Source organism: Crocodylus porosus, unplaced genomic scaffold, assembly GCF_001723895.1.
Source record: "Crocodylus porosus isolate Cpor-Errol unplaced genomic scaffold, CroPor_comp1, whole genome shotgun sequence".
Lineage (NCBI taxonomy): Eukaryota > Metazoa > Chordata > Crocodylia > Crocodylidae > Crocodylus > Crocodylus porosus.
In genome coordinates this window covers 37,853,961-37,875,897 of record NW_017728951.1, presented here as the reverse complement: position 1 = coordinate 37,875,897, position 21,937 = coordinate 37,853,961, and the positions used below count along the sequence as shown (strand labels likewise).

The 21,937-nt window shown below is 45.7% G+C and overlaps 1 protein-coding gene across 4 annotated transcripts in view; it reads right to left on the bottom strand.

The window, feature by feature from the left end:
- Positions 1-631: 631 nt before the first annotated feature.
- The window catches only part of PAX2 (paired box 2), a 59,837-nt gene continuing 38,531 nt past the window's right edge, over positions 632-21,937 (bottom strand). The window contains exons 5-8 of one of the 4 annotated variants that reach the window (XM_019555681.1): positions 17,385-17,594; positions 12,450-12,551; positions 5,579-5,665; positions 632-4,311 (exon numbers count right to left, since the gene is read on the bottom strand). In XM_019555681.1, the coding sequence (XP_019411226.1) occupies positions 4,235-4,311; positions 5,579-5,665; positions 12,450-12,551; positions 17,385-17,594 (476 nt within the window). In that variant the 3' untranslated portion in view covers positions 632-4,234. The remainder of the gene's footprint in view (positions 4,312-5,578; positions 5,666-12,449; positions 12,552-17,384; positions 17,595-21,937) is intronic. The other 3 variants (XM_019555680.1, XM_019555683.1, XM_019555682.1) reach the window with 3 other exon arrangements.

Sequence of the window (21,937 nt, the reverse complement as noted above, 5' to 3'; positions counted from 1 at the left end):
CCGTGAGAGTCTTTCCCCAAAAAGAAAAAAGATGTGGCCGTGGTACTACTTTTTCTATTTGATCCATTTGCAAAAGAGAAAGCAAACACAGTGACAGAGCGCAGGGTGAGAGGAAAAGACAGGAGGGACAAGAGAGCAAAAGGGAACGAGTAAAGAAATGGAGGACAACCTACAAAGGAGGGAAAAAACAGCAGCCTAAGAGAGGGAAGTCAGTGACAATCATTGTCCTTAATGCAAAGACTCTTTCACACACCCGTAGAGACTTCTATCCAATGAACTCAAACCATTTGGCAAAAATTAATGAATTTAGCCTGACACCACCCTGATGAACAAATTCCCATTTTACAGATGGGGGAATTGAGAGGCACAAGGCACTGAAATGACTTAATGAAGGTTGCCAGTGCCAAGAAGAGAACTCAGGAGTCCCAATTCCTATTCACCTGCTCTGACCATTGGAAACACTGCCTCCCTCTCCAAAATGGCTTGAAATGAAGTAAAAGAGAGACATAAAAAGTGAGAGAGAAGGAGAAAGCTGGACAGGAGGAGAGAGAAATAAATGTGAGCAGGGAAAGAAGAGAAAGCAGCATGGAGGAGAGAGGCATGGAATGCAGCGGCAGATTTTGCATAGTGATTTTTTCCCTTCAAAACTTTTTTTGTTTGTTTTTTCCTGTAAATTTTTTTAAGAAAAATGAAAAAAAAATTCACCTAAAATAAACCAACGGTCAGGCTCTCAGGGAAGGAGTCCTTCCAAGGTTCGGCTGTTCCCTCAGGTTCTGGGTTCGTGCTGTGCTTTATTGAACACATAGTTTTGTTTTCAGTGAGCACAACGAGACTTGCACAGTACAGACAGAGCGTTCCTTATCTACAGGATGAGACGAGGCTGTTTTAATAACTACCATGATGAAGATGGAGATGAACTTATATACAAGAGGAATTGCCTTCACATTACACACATTATCTTCCTACAAAGCAGCAATTGTTTTTGCAAATAACATAATATTAAATAATTGGTAGAATTTTTGCGTTTCCTGCATAGTCCAGTCTAATGGAATCTATATGAATATTGATGGTTTTCTTCTGCATAATATCACCACATAAATCCCCGTGTCAGCTACTAGACTTTAGCTATAATACTGCTTTACAATGCATCCACCGACTGTAAATCAAAACAACCAACACAAGAAACTCTTTGGCAAATGTAATTCAGTACATTCGCATGGGGCTCTACAGAAGAGGTGGTGGAAGAGGATAAAGCTGCCAGGTCCTTTGCATAATTATACTTTCCTCTTGCTTTCCTGATCAAACATCTCGCAGATCTTACAGGCTTGCCAGGCCAAACTAGTGCCCAGTGGAAATTTCCATATAAGTGGAGTTATATACCGACAGTGAATCAAGCCAGCTTGAATCAAGCCAGATTTGGTGAGTGAACCAACCAAATCCTGCTTTCTTACCCTCCCTTCTATCCCAAAGCTAGTGACTGGCTGTCATCAGAACAGATCTTTCTCAGCGACCAGCTTCTCTGGAGGTGACTTTCTGGGCTTCCAGTTGCCCAGTGTGAGATGGCTCTGTCTCCTGTTTTCTAGCCCCATCAGGGTATTCTGGTTGTTAGGCTCGGGATTTGTTGCTTCTGGCCTTGACCAGGTGCTGGGTGCAGCTGGACTTGGAGCAGGGAAAACTGAAGCTGTATTGGAGACATATTATTTGGAGTCCAGCTGTACCCTGGATGTGTGTAGAGAGTAGTATTTATGAAAGTACAAGGATGGGGAGTGGGGGTGGTTCCTAGCAGTGACCAACCTGTGTTTCTTTTTCATTTAAGATAGAATGAGATGAAGGGCCAAATTCTAGTCCCAGTGGCACTGACTTTGATCTGGATAAACTCTATCAGCCTTAGTGAATCCAGAATAACAGTTGTGGAGTGACACCATTGACTTATTACATCTGACAGTAACTCCTGTGACTTGACTGGAGTTAATGGAGATAATCCTGGTGGGACTAAGAAAAACTTTAGGCCCTTCTCGCTTGTGTAAAGAAAACCATGCTTAGGTGACTCTATCTGAGAACACACAGAGCTCTTCTATTCAGCCCTACTCTGAGGCAGAGCTGGGTAAATGGGGTCCTTCTACTGAGACTGGACTTTTCACAAAACAGCTTAAACCTGCATCCAGAAAGCTGCATTCACAGCCACACCACATACAGAGGCTGAGAACAGGGGTTTTATACACAACTCTGGTTGCCTAGACGCTCCATGGTTCATCTTTACGTGCTTGGTAGTTTGACACTCAGTCCTGCCTTTGGTCATAAATGGCAGCCCCTTGTTCTATCCAAAATCTTTCTAAAATAACAATAAGGATCTACTTTTGCAGACTTGATGCCAAGGAGACAGGCTGTAGTTGCCCACAGCTTTTCTTTGTAGTTTTTGAAAGCAGCAATGCAAAGAACAGGAGCATATGAGTTTGCTGATGATAAAGGAGCACTAAACATTTCTATTGGCAATTAGCCTTTCACAGAGCAGTGCTTGCCAGTCACTTGGGAACCAAAAAGACTACCCTTAGGAGAATTTTCAGGGATCAGGGGGTAAATATTAATGTGTGCAATATAGGTTGAGGGTGCAGTGGGGAGGGAGCATGGGATATGGGTCGCTGGCAAGGTGTAGGTTTACAGATAGCTAGTGTAGAGATTAGGTTACAGGGATTTAGGTACTGGGTGTAGGCCACAGCTAAATGATGTCACGGGCATCAGGATCTGGGGATGTGGACAGTGGGTGTCGGGATGTCAGGCTAACTGAACTAGGAGTGGGTATAGAGATTACATATGAAAGCATGACAGCCAAAAGCTAGGGAACCAAGTACCAATCCTAATCAGTCCTGAATTTGTCCATCTCCACTGGCAGGAAAGCAAGTGGGCTTGTATGAAACCCAACACTTTCCTTTTCACTACAAGCATGGTAAGAGCAAGTGCCTGGACTTGGTTTCTGTTTGCTGAATGCTGGCCTGGAGAATGTTTGTTTGGGGGCTTCTGCTGATGGGCTGATTCAGTAATTTTTTTTCCAGATATGAATTGTTCACACTGTTCCCCAGAGAACGATTTGTAGGTGAGGGAGTAGAGGAGGCCATGGAGGGTGGAGCTGGCATCCCATCCTCTTTCATACCACCATCACATTCTAGTGCAAAACAGAAAGGAAACGAAACGCAAGAGTGAAAGGGGAGTATCAAACATCAGAGGAACTTGTCTGCCATTCAGGTGGGGGGACTGGGGTTTATATTTGTAGGGGCTTTTTATTTTGCTTTTTTGTTGGGGTTTTTTTTTTTTTAGAAAATTGGGGATTTGTTTTTGTTTTTTTTCCTTTTTACAGACCTTCATGACAAAGCATAAAAACACAGTTATATTTATATATCTATTTATATATTTCTTCATTTCATCAGTCGGGTGGTTGGTTTGTTGACGTTGCTTCATCCTCCTGGCCAAGCTGATTGTGTGTCACAGAAATTGTGTGTGTGTTTGGGCACGTGTATGTCAACCCAACTCTGGCCTGCAAGGTCACAACACGCTAGGGTCAGCTTTCAAACGGAACCATGGGGGAAGCCAAGACATGAAGGAGAAGAGTGGGAATGAGGCACACAGAGAGACCCTTGGGGGATGCAGGGAGTCATTTGGTCCTTTCCTTCATTGTTAGACAGGTCACCTCTCTTTGTGCTGCCCTCTCCACTCTAGCCAAACATCCCCTCTGTCCTCCAAAACAGAGCTGTCATCAACAGGGCCTTTTTTTTAGAGTTTTGAAGTGTCCACCAGAGGAGAAAGTTTCTTTCGGGAACAGTGTTTTGCAGGTGGCTTCTTCTCTGCCTCATCCTGCCTGTTCCACTCCTAGGAGAACGGGGTCCCCTATAGGCAAAGCTTGCAGGCTGCATTGCTTGAATTCCCCTTAGTCAGGCAGACCTTGCATGGCTGAGGTGGTCTGAAGGCTTGTAGCAGCCACTGAGCTGTGGACAGGCCCTTCCCATTGTCCATGAAAGCAGTTGGGTTGGAGCGCAGGGAAGTGCAGGGGACACGCACTGTTCAGTCTGTTGTCGTGAGCGCTTGGATAAGGCGCATTCTGCAGCAAAGGGGAGGGTGCAGAAGGTAGGGAGGAACGGAGAAGTTCTCTTCACCCTTCCCAGGGATGGAGAAGGTTGATCAGACAGGTACAATATGGAGGCCTAAGCTGTCGCCCTGCAGTTTCATGTGGTTTCCATGGTAACTAGTGGCGGTCATAGGCAGCGGCAGCAGTGGGAGGTGCGGAGCCCCGGGATGTGGCACTATAATAATAAGGGGAACCTGAAAGTTAACACAGGAGAAGAATGGACTGGTTGAAAGGACAAACAGTAAAAAAAAAAAACAAAACAAAATAAAATAAAAAAGGAAAAGAAACAAAGGAAAAAGGGTAAAAAAGGAAAAGAAAAGAAGAAAAAGAAATCAAAGGAAACAACTTTGGGCTCAGATCTCACTCTCATTTGCTGGCAGGTGGACCATCAAACCCATCCTGGGATGACATTTCCCCTAAAGAGATTTGCCACTTGTAAGGTCCTGCAACCCTTCTGGTGACAGGAAATCCCTTCTCTGTGCCCCTGCCTATGAAGAGGCTGTAAAGAGTGAGCATTGCCCTACAAGCACCCCCTACCTGAGCTGCAGCCATACAGCAGGTATCTAGGACTTGGCTTGTCTGAGCGGAAATGACATGGAGCTGTGAGCTGTTTCCAACATCAGCTGGGGGAGGAATAACAAGCCTCTGTTGTTTCATTGCTTGGGATTGTGGTCACATTTGGAACAAAAGCTTGCTGGCCGGTTATTGGATGTGAGTTAAATAGTGATTGATTATTAAGATCACATTCACTGAGGTTTAACAACACTGGAATAAAATGTGTATCTATTACCCAGTTGTTAAACCTCAGTAAATATGTAGTTAATTATCACAGCTGATTTATTTTACATATAATAAATCTCCTCCTGATCTTTTGCAAAGAAATACTGCATGAGGAGAAAGAGTTTTATGGGTTGTTTCCCCCCCCCTCTGACTGATAGTACTTTTTCGGTGCGTATTAGGTGCACTGTGGCTGCATCTCCACTGGAAAGACTCTAACAGCCACCCACAGACTCAGCCAAAGTGGATTGCTCATGCATTGGGAATAGATTCTTCTCCAATGTGAAGCAAGTTTGCTGTGTTCCTGCCCCCCACTGGAATAGACTGGGTGAAGCTGATTACAAGGGGAAAACCTGAACTAGACTTCCGATCTCATGTGGAGCAATCCATGTAAAAAGGTAACGCGCTGGTTTTCTGATCTGGAATGTAGCCTGTGGGAGAAGCAGAACCTGCCCTGGATTTCTGAACCCCACCCAAAGTAGTTTGCAGGCAGCCCACAGGTGGAGAAAAGAAAAGTCATTGACATATGTCTTTGGATGTCAGAATGGGCACTAAAAAAAACAGCCTTTCACCTGGGCTGATACTTGAAGGCCCTTTCAGAAAACATACAAACAAAGAAAAGAAAAATAAGAGACAAACAGAAGGAGCGCGAGGCTGGGGTGGGCGGCAGGGAGAGGTACTCACTTAGTAATGCCGGGTTGCTGAATCGCCAGGCCTCGTTGTAAGTCGTGTACTGAGGGTGGCTGTATGGGTTCCCTGAGAACTCGCTCCCTGGAAGGAACAAAACAGGGAATGAAATACAATGTGAGGGACAGGTCCCCAAGCCAGCACAAAAGCACGTTTTGTTTTTCTTTGCCTTTTGGTTTCTAAGATATTACACATTTTTTTGGCTTTTCTGCAGCTTGCTAGCAAGTTTTTTTTAATTGAAGCTGAAATTCTGTAATCCTTCAGGCAGGAACATCAGGAGAAACACCACCTACTGTGAAACTCACCATAATACCACAAGAGCTGGCAACACGGTCAGTGACAACTTGTACTGGTCTTAGTTCATTCTTAGGAGTCATGACCCTTTCTTTCCTTCTCCCTCTGTAGGCAGGGGGTACCCAGAAGGGGACTCAAGGGGATCCTCATTTTTATTCTGTCACTAACTTCCATACAAAACACACTCAAAGAAAAAAGATTTTTCTAATTTGCCGGCATGGCTTGTGCTGCCTAGAGCCTGAAAGGTAAGCTAGGTTCTCTCTGCCTCTTCTTCATCAGATTGTTGGTCCAAACCAAAATGCTTATGAACTATGTGGTGTCCTGGAAATCTGGAACAGGAGCCAAAATTTGCAGCTTCACCTTAAATCTTTGGTTTTATGGGGTGTAAGACAGAAGAGAAGCTGGCATGTCTCTTTTAGCTGTATTGGCTCTGGGGGGACTAATGGGAGTACAGTCTTGTAACTGAGAAGATACAACTGAAAGACATATGCTGAGGTCCAAATAGGTAAGTGATCATAACAGTTTCTTTTGGCTGTAAAGCCCATTAATCTGTTGAGTAAGGAGATGCCAGTTTTGAAAAGTCTCTTGTCTGAGAATAACCTCCCTTTAATGGAAGCAGGGAAAGCTCAATGCCAACTGGGAAGGTCTATGTGTACTCAATGACACTGAAAGAGGAACAGAGTCTATTTTACCTATTAGGCATGTAAGTGAACTTAGGTGCCTAAGTGTGCTTCTGATCCACCTTCCCTGAGTCTATGAAAAACAGCTAATGGGTGGCTCTTCCCACTGATGCCTTAATAGATTTTCAGGGACTTGAATAGAACAACAGAATCACAGTCAGGCTCTTAAGACCACTTACATGCCTAATAGGTGAACAAAATCTGAAAGTAACCAATAGGTACTGATATGTACATTTTGATAATGACTTGCTGTCTGTTCCCTGTTGGGACCAGAGTCCTGGTTACAGAAACAGTGCATGTACAAAGAATCTAGGTCTACTAATAGACACCCACAGCAAGGAGGTTAAGGGAGGTAATGCAAGATATATTAAATACCGGTGACATAATTGCTGAAGAGATTTCAGTTCATTACACTCTAATCTCTGTACATCTTCATTCACATGAACATGAGAATCAACAGGCCAAATTCTCTGCTGGTGGAAATAGAATCCATGACCCTCAGTGGAACTATACTGATTTAAGATTTTTGAGGATCTGATCCATTTTTAAGCAGTGAAGAAGCATATAGTCATCACAAAAAGGCAGCATGTATCAGGAATCACCATGGCCTTATGGTGTCCAAGACACCCCAGCTATGGTGGTTCTTATCTCCATGTATATAGGAATAAACAGGACAGCATCACAGGTCTCTTGACTGGGAGCACTTAGCAGATGTTGGCTGTTTAAAGGCAATCCCTGTATTGCTTGTGTATTCAGAAACACCCAGCACTGAAAACCCTGGCAAACAGATGGAGAAGTGTCCATAAATTCCTGCTAGAGAGGCTGGGATGACGACGAGGAGAGAGGAGACAGTACAGATACAGAAAGTCAAGCAGAGCCTGATGTAACAATACTGAGGTGAGTTACCACTTCAAACTACACCAGGGATCAAACTGGGCCAAAGAGAAGGAAGAAGCAAGCCTGATGTGTATTTCTGCCCTGTGCTGCCTCATAAAGTGAAGCTCATTTCTTTGGATTGCTTCAGGGAAGAGAAAAGTTCTGATGTTTTGTCTTCTCTCTCTCTTCTGTGTTGTCACCCTAAACTGCTTATAGTGATCCTGAACCACAGGTTAAGTAGAGGAGAAAGAGCCCCAGCCATGGGGAGCTGGGGAGGAGGGAGGGCAGCCACTGGAAACGGTGTTTATTGACGGGGAGTGAAAGCATGCATGCAGCAGGATAATGAGCTTTTGAGCTCAACTGTGACCAAGAGGAACTGAGCTATCGCCTTTCCCAATCACTAATGAAACAAGTGTAATTTCCTCATCAGCATTGGATTCTGTTTAACGACTCCCCACCGTTGCCACCGCCAGCCCTCTGCAGGCTCTGTGCTGCTTTGCATAAACTCTAGCTCCTTTTAGACATTGCCTACCTTTCCAGTGGGGTTTGCAGAAAGCCCCAGCAGACATGAAGGTGGTGCTAACAGCTTCTCTGGGGAACAGTGGGGAGAAAGGTATTCTGTCACTAAGCAAGCATCCCAAGCCTGGATCATGTACAGATTCAGGTAGCATTAATTTAATACCTGATCAGTCTTCCTTTGAGGGACTAACTCTTGCCCTTCCAGGGCGTAGGTGGGTTGGTAGGGATTAGATTCATGACCTAGTTGCTTCCATCCATCCTTAGAGCCTGTGAGTCTAAGTTGCAGCTATTATCATAAACTGCAAATATGACAACAAGTGATTGCAAGTGAAGGACAGATCTTATGGCAGTGTTTGCACGAGCCTTAAAGATATCTGCACCCACGGCCACCTGTTTTGCAAGTGCACATCACAAAGGGAGACAGACTCTCCTTTCAGTCACGTAAGTGCAACCCCATTGATGTCAGTAGGATCTTTCTGATAAGATGCAAAGCATTTAGCTACAGTCAGTCAAACAGTTTTCTTTAGAAGAGGGTATATCACCAAAATTGAAACATTTCCTGGGAATGTGTCAAGTCTGATGTAAGGAGCCAACTGAGATCATTCAAAACAGAAATGCAGTGTTACGTTTTGACTTTCTCATTTTATCTAATTTTGCATCAGCTCTTAGTTCAATATATTTTACATATATTACATTTTGATGTTTCTTAAACATTTTATTTTGATTGAACTATTTCAGAATATTTTGTTCCATTATGTATTTCGACTCTATTCTGATATAAGGCAAAAACAAGTTGCAAGATATTGAGTTTCCCATAGGATCCCATAGGAAATACTGTTTTTTGACCAGCTCTGCAGGTGGCCCTTTCTATTCACACTGCCATCCACCACTATAAATCTCTCTTTAGAGAGCTCCTTATTGTCTCTGATGAGCCATACTCCTGCTCATATCTACCCACAGTCTCATATCTCCATTTTGGCATCCTCATAACAGAAAATTAACACAAGAATCAGAACCCTAGTGGTGACGACCCAGCCTCAGGGTTCTTTTGGAGCATACATGGAAGGTAACTGGATAATTTTATTCTTTGGCAAGTCAGAACATTTGACGATATCCCAGTAAGATGTATTTGATTGGTCAGCAGGGAGACTCCTCCTGCAGACTTCCTGCTTCTGATGTACTTAAAATAAATTCATGTTGTCTGTGCTTAAGTCTCTGGATGCTCACTCTTCAAATTCTCCACTAGGCATCCTAATTTCTATTTCAAGTTCCATGGGTCAAGGTCTATAGTTTCATAATTTCATAGTTGGTAGGGTCAGAAGGGACCTAAGCAGGTCATCAAGTCCGACTCTCTGCCATGGGCAGGAAAGAATGCTGGAGTCAAACGACCCCGGCTAGGAGTTCATCTAGCCTCCTTTTGAAGACCCCCAGGATAAGAGCGAGCACCACTTCCCTTGAAAGTTGGTTCCAGCTCCTAGCCACCCTGACTGTGAAGTAGCACCTCCTGATGTCTAGCCTGAACCTACTCTCAGTCAGCTTGTGACTGTTATTCCTTGTAACTCCCAGTAGTGGTCAGGGGAACAGGGAACTCTCCCATTGCCTGCTGGTCCCCCTTGGCAAGTTTGTAGGTGGCCACCAGATCTCCTCTCAGCCTTCTTTTGTGTAGGCTGAACAGGTTCAGGTCCCGTAGTCGCTCCTCGTAGGGCCTACCCTGCTCCCCCCAATCATGCAAGTGGCCCTCCTCTGGACCCTCTGCATGTTGTCCACATCCCTCTTGAAGTGCGGCACCCAGAACTAGATGCAGTACTCCAACTGCGGCCTGACCAGTGTTGCATAGAGGGGAAGGATCACCTCCCTGGACCTGCTTGTGATGCATCTGTGGATGCATGACAAGGTGCGGTTAGCCTTACTGACCGCATCCTCACATTGGCGGCCCATGTTCATCTTGGAATCAATAGTGACTCCAAGACCCTTTTCTGCCTCTGTGCTGATGAGAAGGGAGTTCCCCAGCCTGTAGGTATGCTGCCGGTTTTTCCTCCCCAGATGCAGTACCTTGCACTTGTCCATATTGAAACCCATCCTATTCTCATCCGCCCACCTCTGTAATCTGTCCAGATCTAGTTATAGCCTTTCCCTCTCTTCTAGCGTGCTCACTTCTCCCCATGTCTTAATGTCATCTGCGAACTTGAACATGGTGCTTTTCACCCCCTTGTCCAAATTGCCGATGAAGATATTGAACAGTGGGGCCCAAGGACCGAGCCCTGGGGAGCCCCACTGCCTACATCCCTCCAGGTCATAGAAGGCAACCAGGATGGTCTGACAGGGCCTGCCTGTAATGAACCCATGCTGATTGCCTGTAAGCATAATCTCCCCTGCTGGTCCCTTGCAGATGTGCTCCTGGATAATTTTCTCAAAGAGCTTCCCCAGGACCAAGGTAAAACTAATGGGCCTATAGTTTCCTGGGTCCTCTTTCCTCCCTTTTTTTGAAAATGGGGACCACATTGGCCCTTTTCCAGTCCTCTGGCACCTCGCCAGAGCACCATGAGTGCTCATAAAGTTGTGCCAGGGGTCCCGCAATGACCTCTGCCAGTTCCCTTAGCACTCTGGGGTGGAGATCATTGGGACCTGCTGTTCTGAACACATCTAGTCCCTCCAGAAGTTCCCTGACTAGGTCCTCACTAACCCTGGGCCTGGCTGCGCCTCCACTGGGTCCATCTGGATTCCCAGTGTGGGGATGTCCCTGTCCCTGCTCAGAAAAATGGAAGAAAAGAAAATGTTGTCTCCAGTTGAGTTAGAACATGAGAACATAAGACTTGCCAGACTGCAGTAAATCAGTCGTCCTCATATCCCAAAACTGAAAGCAACTAGTACCAAATGTTTGACAAGACGGTGCAAGAAACACTACAGAATGCCCCAGTAGACTTCACAGGACATTTCCCCCACAGTCAGAGGTTGGCTTAAGCCCTAATATGGATGGATTTTCAGTTTTGGAAGGATATTCAATGGGCTTGAATAATCTCTTGCACCTTGCACTTCTACTCTACTAATTTTTTCCTTACCACATGATTTCTTTCTTTGGATATGTGCCCCTCCTTTGGGTAAACTGCTTCCATGCTGAGGAGCTGAATTCCCCAACATTAGGAATAAGGACCTTTGTGACCATCTTGTCCTACTGTGAGTTATTGGTATGATCCCTGCCCATAAGGACATTGAACTTCATTATATAATAGTCACTGATACTGAGTTACTCCAAGTCAGTTATTTCTTAAACTAACCCCTGTGTATTATTAAGTCAAGAAGGACCTCTCCTCGTCTGTACTTTAGAATTAGCTTTTCCAAAAAGCCATTGTTTAAGGTGTTGAGGAATCACTTCTCAAGCTTAGATCAGCTTTGAATTGTAACCAATCTGTATGTGGATTTCTGTTTTTTTAACTGATTTGCATCTTCTGTGTGCTGTTCTTATCCTGCAGTCTGTGGAAGGATGAGCCAGCCCTCATTACAAATGAGACCGATCTCAGAGTTCCATCATCTAAAGATTTCAACACACAAATGGCCAGCTTTATAGGCCCTCTAAGCAGCTGGGGTGATGCAAAAGGGGCTGTAATGGGGACCAACATCTGTCCAAATATTCTTCCCGGCTCTGGAAACTGATTGTGGTATGTGACCAATGTATCCCCAGATTAGAAGGTGAAATTCCCTAGGACTACAGGTAGTAGGTTTTTGGTTTTCAGTGAGCAGTTGGCAGTATCAGTCAACTAGTTGCTGAGAGCAAGTAATTCTCAATAGGGAATGGGTGCCAGAGAACCACTTGTCCCATGGATATATAGAATAGGTAAGTAGTTACCCTTGAATTATGGATAGTGACTTTGTGATAGGGTAGAGGCAAGTGGACTTTAGATAGGCAGGTAGGTAGCTGTTGGTTGCTGTGAGTAGTTAATCTTCCTTGAGCAAGCTGTTAGTTATTTGTAGAATCTTATCTAGTCTGGGTTGTTGGCAATAGGTAGCACTGTAGTCACCCACAGGCTGTAGACATTGAATTATCACCAGCTTCTCATTGGTAGTTGTCCTGGGCTATGGACAGAAGGTAGTTTGTTACCCTAAGCTAGTGGGTAGTTAATTATCCTGAGCCAGGAGTTGTGGGTAATAATTTACGGGGGTTGTTGGAAGTTAATTACCATAGTTAATGAATACTAAGATTAATCAATTACCATAGGGTAGTTAATTACCATAGATTATAGATAGTTGGTTGCTCTTAGCTGTCGTGAATTGGTTACTGGAGGAATGAGTTACATTAGGCTGTGAGCTGTGCATAGAGAGTTATCCTGAATTGTAGGCCATCATTTTCTTTACAGGTAGAAAGGACTTTAACAGCAGCAGAGCCAAAGATGCCACTATGTAGGCTTTTCAAAATTAAATAAGCTATTCAACAGCCTGAGCAGAGTTATCAAAGCCTGGACACTGGCTAAGCAAAACTGCAGATAGTTTCAGCAGTGACTTACCAGGTACCATTCCTGCGAGAGTTGAGGTTGGGTAGCTGCCTTGTCCAGTAGGAGGAACGTGGGGTGGGTAACCAGGTAAGGTGGTACTTGCCATATCACGACCTAGAAGGAGAAGGAAAAGGAGACAAAGGATAAAGTGGGGGAGGGGATTTGAACCACACTCCTGTGCTGAGCTGTTGTCAGCTTCCTTTTCAACATCATGTAAGAAAGAACCTGCTGCATAAGCAATCTGTGTCTTTGTCTTGTAGGTCTTGATGACCTATTTGACACTAGATACGTTTGATCCAAATTTGTAGGGATAGGGAGTAAAAAGAAAGCCTCCGTTTGGTTCAGAGGAATTCATTTTCTCTCACTGTGTAGACTGGGCCCAGTTAGGAAGCCTGGATCTATTTTAAACTACTCAAAGGGCATCTAATTGCATAGGAAAGTATATCACATTCATCAGAAGAAATGTTGAGTCCCTGTATGTGGTGACTGTTTCAAAAGTGTGATGGATTCTCATTGTTCAGAAATAAACATGGTCCAGGGTCTGTTAGCACTGGATCAGGACTCAGGAGACCAGGGTTTTCTTCCCAGGTCTGCCACTGGCCTGCGAGGGCATCTGAGGGCACGTCACTTCACCTCCCTGTGCCTTTGCGTATGTTATAAACTTTTTGGAATAGGGACAGTCTTCTTCTACAACTGCACAGTGCTTAGCATACATAATGAGGCCTCAGTCTCAGTTGGAGGCACACTGAGTACTGTTCTAATGTTTAAAATAATAGAAGCTTGGATTTTAATTTGATCCCCTCTTTATTTTTTGTCACAAATGTTTGTTTTCTACCTGTTCCAAAGTCAGGGTAACTCCTCCCTGCATGGGACAGGGAGGTGTGAGATCTGGAATGGTAGAACATGACAAGGGTTTATTTTTTACCTCTTCAGAAGTGCAGCTGTAAATGCCTTGCTTGATGCCAGAGGCATTTCCTCATTTGGACTGGTTAGCCTGAAAATGGGCCAGCCACAAGGGCATTTTACTGTTAGTGCTTATTGCATTTAAATGAACTAAAATCATCTCTGAAGCTGCTGGGAGTTTCAAGCCAAAACCAAAAAAAAAGGAAAAAGAAAAAGTCTAAATAAATTAAGATAATCTTTTCCCCACAGCTGCTGGGAGATTTACAGCTCAACCTCCTAATCTGTCTACTGAGATCTCAGGCTGTGCTAGTCAGCCAGGGCCCTTCAGCCAAAGGGAGCAGTAGCTCACCCTGAAGTTTGCCATTTGTGGTAGCTTTGTTAAACCTATTCTGTTTGGAGATCTGGGTCCTCGTTCTCATTTATCTGCAGCTGGGTAAACCAGGACTGTAACACCAGTTTAACTAACAGTGTACTGTACTGCTGCATGTAAATGGAAGGAGAATCAGACCCATTGTTTCAGCTCGACTGTGACAGTAGTAAAACTGGTGACCTGGGCCCTGAAATAAGCCTGGCATAGGTACCAGAGATGAATGGCATTCACTGAGCAGAGCAAGAACTGAATCCATGTGGAGAATAAATGTAAATTCCCAGCTGAGGAAACCTCACAGAGTTGAACTAGTGCCATTGCTCTTAGGTTTTGACTAAGGATTGGTGGACTGATTGGATTAACATAAGAAGAAAAGTCCTTGAGCCCTCCCTTTGAACATTCCCCAACCATTGCTGAACTTCCTTTTCCACCTCACCTTAGATGGTAAGAACTAGCCTGCTGGTCCTACTGCCCTCTGACCATTTTCTAATATTGAAGCTTTGGAGGCATTGATGGCTTCTATATTATAATCTGTTCTATTCAGATCCTTAGCCTCCCCCACATCATCTAATAATAAGTGTTTTCTAGTCATGCATTAAGCATTGGGACTAACTACTGTCACATCATTTTTACCTTCTCACAACCTTTCCTTATGGAGAGAACAATGTGCACAAGGGAGCACTCAGACTTTGCACTCGCTGGGTTTTACCAGACTGAGCAGTCTAAGACATTATGGCAGATGGCAAATGGATGCAAATGTCACTGAAACATGGGAAGAGAGCACAGGCTTGACATGCCTGTACTGAAATTCTGTGTGAAGTACAGATACACACCCATGTTCTTGCTTGGCCATGTGCACATGCACACGCACACTCAGATCCAGCTTCACAAGCACGTGCCCCTCTCACATTTTCCCAGGTGAGCACACCCATGCTCAGATGTAGGGGATCCAGGAGGAGATAGGCACCTAATTCCCGAAGGCCCTGCTGAAAACCCCAACCTTGAAAAAGGAGGTGACAAGTCTCCTTTGTGCAGGTCAGTCCTGTCATGTAATTGCCAATGTTTCTTGCAGTTAAAGGTTGGTGGAACCTGTGACATTTTGAGATCACAAAGGTTTCAATTATCCCTATTTTTAGATGGGGTGCTGGTGGCCTTTCAAAAATTCAGTGGCCCTGCTGGTTTGGTGGTAAGAACTTACTGACATCAAAGGCATGACTCAAATGAGCGAGAACCCAAAGCCAGGGTTTTGCAGTGCTTCAATGAAAATGCCACTAGACACACAGTGTTGGTGGGGTGAGAGGCTTATCACCTGCCTGAGTTCATGGGGTAAGGCAAAACTAGCATTCTAGCAATCCTCCATTCCCAGGCCAGGCTCCCTATCCTAGGAGCTTTTTGAGTGATAAATACAATCACCGTCTTGACTGAAGTTCTGTAAGATGGAAAGCAGGATACCAGCAGCTTCTCTCATAAATGATTCTGTGACCTGAAGGCAGTAGGCATCTCAGCACTGTGGCACTGAGCTGACAATGGGTTGTTTCTCAGATGTGCATCTGCCTGCCCTACAGAGCAGCACTGCTGCAAAGACTCCAGCAGGATCCTTCTTGGGCTGGGAAATGTAGAGTTCAGGGGCACCGAGAAGACATACTAAGGCTTGGTCTAAGAGGACTGAATAAGCAAAAGAGCTCTCAGTGCTGTTTTGTTCTCTGCTGTCTTACAGGGAGATCTTCAGAGACTCCAATAGATATCTTAACAGTGCAAACCCAGCTAATGGCCAAGTGAAAAGGGAGAAGTTTGGGTGAGGGGAAACAATAATAACATAGGTACAAGTAGAGGTATTATTAATTTGCATATACTTGGTACCTGCCAAACATGGAGCTTTTCCCTGCTTTGAAAAGGACATGAAAAACTTTCCTGATTGGCAGGGCCACAACATCCTTATTGATCATCCAGCCTGACTTGCTCTTTCTGTGCAGAGTGTAACAACTACTGTTTCATCTCACCTACCCTTGAACCTATCCAGAACTGGTACCTCAATGGGAATTTCTCTGTGACTCAAAAACTTTTCCTTTGTTTGCCTCAGGGTGCTGCTCCTTGTCCTACTACCTTCTGAGACTGGGAATAGCATTCTTTCTTCATTTATACTTTTCTGTCTCCCTCAGGCTTCTCTTCTCTAAACTGCAGAATTTTATTTCCTCCAGTCCATCTATATGTCTTCCCATTCAGGTCTCCTGATGCCCTCCTTCATATTAACTCCAGCCTTTCCATGAGCAGCTTTGCACTGCAGTCACTGCTATAATAGCACCTCATGTAGTTGTGTCCGAGCTAGTCATAACCTAGGTAGTTCACATACAAGTGCAGATTAATACATGGGCCCAGGGGACTCTTCAGTGCCAGGGGCAGCACAGCCCAGGAAGGCACCCTGGCTGTGGGCATCTGGGGTGGGCAGCGCACACCTCCAACCCTCCAGCTGGGCCAGGGCCAGGGGCTAGGGATGTTCATGGGGCTCCGTGAACATGGTGGCAGCTTCCCAGGCCATCTGCTGTAGGCAGCCACCAGTACCAGTGCCTCTGGGACAGGATAGGACAGCTGTGCGCCACCTGGGCCGGCAGAAGGGTGGGCTGGCCACCAAGGGCAGAGCTTGTGCTCCCCCAAGCCAGCCTTGGCCCCAGCCTGTGCTGTGGCACTGGAGGACCACAGCTCTGGCTGCAGGACACCTGCTGGGTGGAGGGGCTGGGGCTGCCTTTACCTCTTCAGTGCTTACCTGCCTTCACCACCGGCTCATCCTGGACAAGCCGAGGAGGCCTGGCAGGCCCAGCTGCAGTCCCTGGTGGGCACAGAGGGAACCTTTCCTTGCCTGGTAGGGGGCCTCCAATTTTCTTTGCCCAGGGCCCCAATAAATCCTAATCTCCCACAGTTCATATACCAATATGGTAGTGTAGTTATAGTTCCAATCTCTTTTAACATTTAACACAGGATACCACTATACCAGTGGCTCCATACTGAGACCCATACCCTTCTAGCTGGGACTCTTAAACCCCTAAGATCCTAGTCCCATGGGGCATGTCTACATGTGCATTTAAGCGTGCCTAAATTTAATGCGCATTAGCTTAATGTGTATTAAGCAGGTTTAGGCAGGTGTCTACACTTACAGGCATTAAAGCATATTAACTCTGTATGTAGACTGAGTTGAGACTAAAGTTAGCCCCAAGTCAGTCAGCACACATAGCGTTAATGTTCTTTAATGTGTCTATACATTCATTAATGTGCTTTAACTATTCACACCTAAATTTGATACCTGCATCTGCAGGTATCAAATTTAGGCATGAGTAGCCTAAATTCACCATTTCTGATGCGCATTAAGGGCATGCATGTATAGATGTGCAGCCTTAATGTGCGTTAATTTAGGCACGCCCATGTAGTTGAGGCCCCTCTTCTGATTTATCACTATAGACAAAAGGGTAGCTTGGAGTCCTGAAACCTGTAGGCAGCCCCAGATTGAAAACTGTGTCCAATACAGAGCTCTGAGAACAGCACTGGCTTTTGGACTTGGTCTTTGAGCTCCAGTTCACCTCCCTGATTCATACATAAAGAGCCTGCAGTGTTTACAAGTCTTCCAGTCCTGTCAATCATTACCAAGCCCCTCAACTGCAGAATCCCCTGTGAGCAAAGCTGGTTACCTGCTATCAGAGGTTGGGTGGTAGACTGCCCAAAGGGGGAGCCATGATGAAGGAAGGCACTGTAGCAAGGCGTGGATGCATCATCTGAAAGGGTCATGTGGAAGGGCTGAAGGTCAGCCTGCCCCGGGCCAGCCAGCATGGTGGGGGTGAAAGGGGCGAGAGAGGCTCCATGAGGCTCTTGCTTTATACTGAGGGGAGAGGAGAGGTTTTCTGTGGTAGGGTCAGGGGCGGACACAGACAGACAAAGGGAACGGGGGGGAGAAAAGAGGAGGGTGGGGGGAGGGGGAGAACAAAATGGATGAATGAAAATGGAGTGGTTAAAGTCTACAGGGAAATTAATTTAAAAATGAAAAAAATAAAGTCTGGAGCAGTTAAAAGGAGCTGTGGCTGAGACAGCAGCAGCAAACATACTATGGGCCAGTCACTGATTGTAGTGATGCCTCTGCTGGGGTGAGGGAGCAGCACAGCAAGTGTGAGAGGAAAAGGAAGGACGAGGGAGAGGGCTGAGAAAGGAGGCATGCGGGAGAGGCAGGTGCCTGGCAGGAAGCAGTGCAGTGGGCAGGGGTGGGAGAAGGATGCTTTGCAGCTTTTGTGCTCTTCTTCCTGCTCCTTCATCATCTCACTCAGTTGGATGCATGGGACTGTGGCAGTGAACTCATTTTCTCCTGCAGGAATCATCACTCTGGTCATTTCAAACATGAGCTAGAGTTTCTGGGAGAGCAATATGGGTCACATCTATAGAGCAGCATCTGAACAGGATGTCTCAGTGCACAGCCCCAGAGAGCTAGGCCACACTGCCCATCAGAGCTCTCAGAGAATACCCAACCAGCACCAAGTTCCCAAGGAGCTTGGCTTGGGAAGAAGAGAAAGTGGCAAAAACCTATGAACCCAGAAGGCTTCATTTTCACTACCTTAGCCTCTGTTTTTTTCCAACTGTACATGCCCAAGAGTTGTAAATGAACCTTCAAAGCTGTAGTGTTCTGGGTCCACTGTTGAAGTGTCTACATCAAGGACACGCATAGTTCAGTGACCTAAAATATGAGCATAATGATACACCCACAGTTGTCTGTGCTGGGTATTGGAGGCTGGATGATGTGATCAGACCCAGTTCAGATCCAGCATGGCAAACCATCTACACTTGTATAACTTAGGAGCAGGGTGGCAGGTGTTGACAAGATGGGTCAGTTTGGGCAACCCTGGTTTGTATGAGAAAGGACTGTGATATACAGTAACGTCTTTTAGGACTGGCCTCATCATTTACAAGTGCTTCCAAAGAGGCTAGATGATGATAATGTCTGCCTATGTGGTGGGGTAACAGAGGGCTTCTATCCTTGAGGTCTGCTTATTCTGAGCACTCCATAAGGACATCTTACAGAGCACGTCTGCCACTTATACATTTGCTTCCTAAAGGTTGCTGCCTTGGTTGTCTATATTCTCCTAAGAAGGATCTAGGACCATGATGGCCACCAAAGATTCCTGTGCCAAGGACCTGCACTAATAGCATATTAAACTGCAAAATGTTAAATGTGGCCAGTTGGTACTTGTGTCACATCATGCCCTGGTAGTTATATAACCAGGTAGTTGTCTACCCTTCTGCCACCCAGCACCACCACAGCTGAGTCTCTGATTATGTCTTTGGTGAGCTTGATGTCTCTGTTTGGTAAAGGAGTTACTCTGGAGAGAAAGGAACAGAGGGCAAGGTGTACAGTCACTTTGAAACACCAGTGTAATCTTTATCCCATGACCCCATTTCTGCAATATACTGTGGTGAGATGCCGTAGGCTGGTCCCAGTCCCTGGGTGGGATGGTCAGCTTTATTGGTTCTGTGCAGGAGACAATCCCCAAGGACTCAGTGATGCAGCCAAAATACTTTTATCTTGGCTCTGCTGCCATCACATTAGAAGAATACACTGCCACCTTGCTGTTGGCACAGACCTGCAGGACAGTCCTGGAGTCCTTCACCCTCCTGACTGTCAGCACCACAGAAATAGCATGTGCAGCATTACAGAGCCGTCTGCATTTCATAGACTACGTGCTGTCCTGAATTTCTGTGGTACTGAGGTGGGGCAGTGCTCCTCACCTCAGTGGGATCGCACATAACTGGGCAGCAGCTGCATTTCCAAGCCAGGGTTCTCTCAATCCTATGGGACAGGCTTGTCTCATATTCAGGTTTCCATATTCTACCTGCCTGATGCACCACAGGGCAGTAACAGGGGAGGCCTGGGGGCACACAAGAAGCAGGGGCAGAGAGGAGCATGGACAGAGGGAAACGTGGGTGGGCAGGAGTAAGGGGTGGCGTGGGCAGAGGTTAATCCTGTTTGCACAGCCCTCGGGCACACTGGGTTTCCCAGTCCCTCCCCTGCTTTATTTCTCTTTTAAAGCATTGAATTTTCAGCTCTAATCCCTTCTTAAACCACAGCATTTTTCAGGCGCTCTGTGTAAGTGAAACCATAATCTCTGGTAAAACAGACTGCTTAAGCTGCTCTAGTATTAGGCCAATCTGATCCAGTCCCTGGATTTCCTCTCTGCCCAGCCACCACAGAGAGGATTTCAGCCTGAAAGAGTGACTAAAGCCCTTGCTACAGGAACAACAGTGCCAGGCCTTGCCTTGCAAAGCTGAGAAGGGTTAAGGGACCAGAATCTATTTGTCCCAGTGTTTTGAGGCTGTTAAAGCCCCTGTCAGACTCGCAGTGGAGATGAGCCTAGCCCACTCTTGAACACATTAGGGCTTATATAGAAAAATTCTTCACACCTTCCGGAGGCAGCACCTCTTAGTCGGTGGATGGGTTTGTGTGCGTCTCTATCACGTTCTTTCTCCTCTGTATCTTTCTGTCTATCGCTGCGTCTCTACCAAGAAACTGCACAGACAAAATTCAGCTCCAGCACAGCTCCACTTGAGAATAGCATTAAAAATATTCCTGCGGAGCGTGGTGTCTGACTGCTCTGAGGAGAGGCCCCTGAATTCTGACTACATCACGCTATTACTACCACCTGTGAAGCTGCCCAGGTGGTGGACTCTCAGTTCAGACAAGTTATAAATCTGTCTGTCTCCCTCCTCCAGCATCCTCATACGCTGAGGTCAGCACATTATCTGTCTAAGGAGGGCAGGCCCCTCTCTATTGGCCCCCCAAACCCTGTCATAACAGAAGTATCAGTCCAAACTGCTGTGGAGCTGTGACACTGGCTTGTCTTGTTCTCATTGAGACAGGTGCCCCTTGGAAAGATTGTTTTAGAGAAACCCTGAAGTATTTGTCAATGTCTTATTGCTGTGGAAATCACCCAGGAATTGAATCTGAAATTTAATGGGGTTGTGACTTTTCCCAAGTGGAGACCTACTCCTTTTTCTATTCCAGGCTCCTTCCTTCCTGTTTCCAAAGGACACCCACAGGCAACAGGAGATACCACCCAGAATCACACGAGGGAAAGTTTTGAGGACCGGCAAGGCAGGGATGTAGCTGCAGCCCAGAGCACAGCTAAACATCTTCCCCTGTTTCTGCTCTGTGCTCTCCCTCTGCACCCTCTGAGTTATGGCTGTTTCTCTTCCTTTCTAACCCTCCTCTCTGTTACTCTGGCGGGGAGATGGAATTGGTGATCTCTGGCCTAAATTCCCCCTGTGAATGAAGGGATTTTGGCCAGACAGAGTGAGAGGAAGATTCACAGCTTTGGGTTCCTACGGAGACTCATCTTGCCTTTTATTGCCCTCTCTGCTGGCGATGGGGGGTTTGCAGGAGAGATAAGCTGCTTGTTTATCATTGCTGGTTTCCTGGAGTTCAAGAGAGCTGCATTCAGGGTTTCTTTTCTTCACAGTAAACAAAGAAGGGAATTTCTGGATGGCACATTCCCATTGTGCCTGCCTACTGAATGCAGTCCTGTACACAGTCTTGGCAACATGGTTCAGTCCCTCGCCTTTGCCCAGAATCTGTCTCAGCTACTTAGTCTCCAGTGCCTCACAGTCTTAAATGCATTATCTGGAAGGTAAGGCAGTCCTGTTATCCTTGTTTTGCAGATAGGAATGGAGGCAGACAGTGGCTAAGTGACTCACCCAGAGTTATCTGTGACAAAGCAAGACCCAAACCTAGGACTCTGGAGTCCTCTGCTGATGCTATAATTCTGTCTACTGACTCCATCTTCATGCTAACTCTCACTCCCTTAGAAATGATTTTACAGAACTAAACAATACAGGATTCAAACCTAAGCTGGTGTAACTTGAAGTTCTGCCACAATCAGTGGAGCCAGGTGAGGATCTGACCCCAGAAATCTTATGAGTTGTGTGTATAAGAGCAAAATGGCATGGCATACTGTATTTCACTGCTGCTGTCTGTCGTGATGCGCCTGTTGGAGGAGCTAAGCTTTGTTTCTGCAACTTTCCCTTTTGCAAGATGGTTATGAAAGTCACAGGCAAGATACAAATCAACCTCAATTAAAAAAAATCTCTTCTTCTCTCCCTGTTTTACTAACTCACTCCTGGCTGTAACAACAGAAATAATTTATAGCCTTTAATCTGTTTTCAATGTTATTGCTCTTGCTTGTTCTTTGTTCCATGCAGGGACTTG